Source organism: Triticum aestivum, chromosome 5A (assembly GCF_018294505.1).
Source record: "Triticum aestivum cultivar Chinese Spring chromosome 5A, IWGSC CS RefSeq v2.1, whole genome shotgun sequence".
Classification (NCBI taxonomy): Eukaryota; Viridiplantae; Streptophyta; class Magnoliopsida; order Poales; family Poaceae; genus Triticum; species Triticum aestivum.
The window spans coordinates 460,067,024-460,068,816 of NC_057806.1; the positions used below are offsets into that span (position 1 = coordinate 460,067,024).

Consider the following 1,793-nt stretch of genomic DNA (forward strand, 5'->3'; position numbering starts at 1 on the left):
CAACCCGCCCCGCGACGAAGACGAGTAGATATAGTATGCTAGTATGCTTTTCGTTTAATAGAACTGTTTAATTTCGGTTTGTATTAAGTATGAACTCCCGTATGGCATGTAGTATGAACTCCGGTGATCTATGTTTACGCACGAACTATAAATTTAACTATGCGGTGTCTGTATGAAGGATCTATTCTAGCTAAACGTCCAGCGTTCTACAAAAATTGTTTCCAAATATTGTAACCGAGTTTCGCGGGACGGCCAGTTGCGGGACCTGCTAGAGATGCTCTTAGCAAGTCGGAGTAGTACTAGTACACCCAGTCCCTAAAAAAAAAGCGAGTACGCCCAGTCCACTGCCACCCGCCCACGCCGCGAAACTCACCGCTCGATCTCACCCCCGGTAGGCAGGAAAAGAGAGGCGCAAAATTCGCGGCCTCCGAAATCTCCTCGCGCCTGATTGGTCCAACCGTGCCTCCCACGGATCGCCCCTCCCCAGACCGCATCGCGTCCGTCCACTCCCCCCCAGATCCAACCGCCGAACGCCGACGCCCCGCGGATCGACGGGCCCACCACGCGCCGTCCGAAGCTCTAAATACCCGCGCCCCCTCCCCGGCACCTCACACCACGGCTCTCCGGCAGTCTGGCTCTCTCCATCCCAATCCCGACCTACCGCCCGCTCCCGCAAGCCATGGACGCCACGGCCACCGGCGCCAAGGGGAAGAAGGGCGCCGCCGGGCGCAAGGCCGGCGGGCCCAGGAAGAAGTCGGTGACCCGGTCCGTGAAGGCCGGGCTCCAGTTCCCCGTCGGTCGCATCGGGCGGTACCTCAAGAAGGGCCGCTACGCCCAGCGCGTCGGCACCGGCGCCCCCGTCTACCTCGCCGCCGTCCTCGAGTACCTCGCCGCCGAGCTGCTGGAGCTCGCCGGCAACGCCGCCAAGGACAACAAGAAGAGCCGCATCATCCCGCGCCACCTGCTGCTCGCCGTCCGGAACGACGAGGAGCTCGGCAAGCTGCTGGCCGGCGTCACCATCGCGCACGGCGGCGTCATCCCCAAGATCAACCCCGTGCTGCTCCCCAAGAAGACGGCGGAGAAGGAGGGCCAGGCGCCCAAGTCCCCCAAGAAGGCCGCCAAGTCGCCCAAGAAGGCCGCCACCCCGAAGAAAGCTTAAGAGAGATGCGCTCTCTGTCGTTTAGGATGTGTGCTGTGTAGTGTTCGTCTGATTAGTGATGTGAAGGTGTTCCGTCTAGTTGTTGATGTACCCTGTGTTGTGTTCATGTTCATGGAAGAAATTCAGTAATCTCTCTGAATTCCCAAATATGCTGCTGTCTCTTTGAGTCATTGCACAGGAGATTTGAATCACTGACGCGTCACCTGTTGCCCGTGTGGCTGAAATTGGCAAACGAATTTTGACAGATGGCAGTTGTTCGGCTCATGCTTGTGGATTCAGTTTACTGCTCTGGAGGAGTATTTGAGAAAGCAACAGCAGAGCGGTAAACTATGCACAAAAACGGAGCAGTGAACTGAATCTGGATGCAAATTGCGGTAAAAAACACTTCCTATGAATTTGTGTCGGAGGGAATTGAATAACCTGTCAATGCCTGACATCGTTCGCTGTGCGGAAGCGAATAGCATCCAGCACAACAAACGGTTCACGCCACAGAAGTCGCCTTGTCTCGGCTGGACCCTGTGATTCCGGAAGTTTGCACGGAGGCAGACGACTCCGGGCTGTTCATCGGCTGGGTGCAGGTGCATCATGCCCTTCACTACCGGGGATTAATTTCTGAACAGGAGCGACGGATGGA

The 1,793-nt window shown here is 57.1% G+C and overlaps 1 protein-coding gene across 1 annotated transcript; it reads left to right on the plus strand.

Moving 5' to 3' along the window:
• The first annotated feature begins 609 nt into the window (after window positions 1–609).
• On the plus strand, window positions 610–1,306 carry LOC123104024 (histone H2A). The gene has a single exon (XM_044525745.1). It carries the CDS (start codon window positions 680–682, stop codon window positions 1,157–1,159), a length of 480 nt encoding a protein of 159 aa, XP_044381680.1. The 5' UTR covers window positions 610–679; the 3' UTR covers window positions 1,160–1,306.
• The last annotated feature ends 487 nt before the right edge of the window (window positions 1,307–1,793 follow it).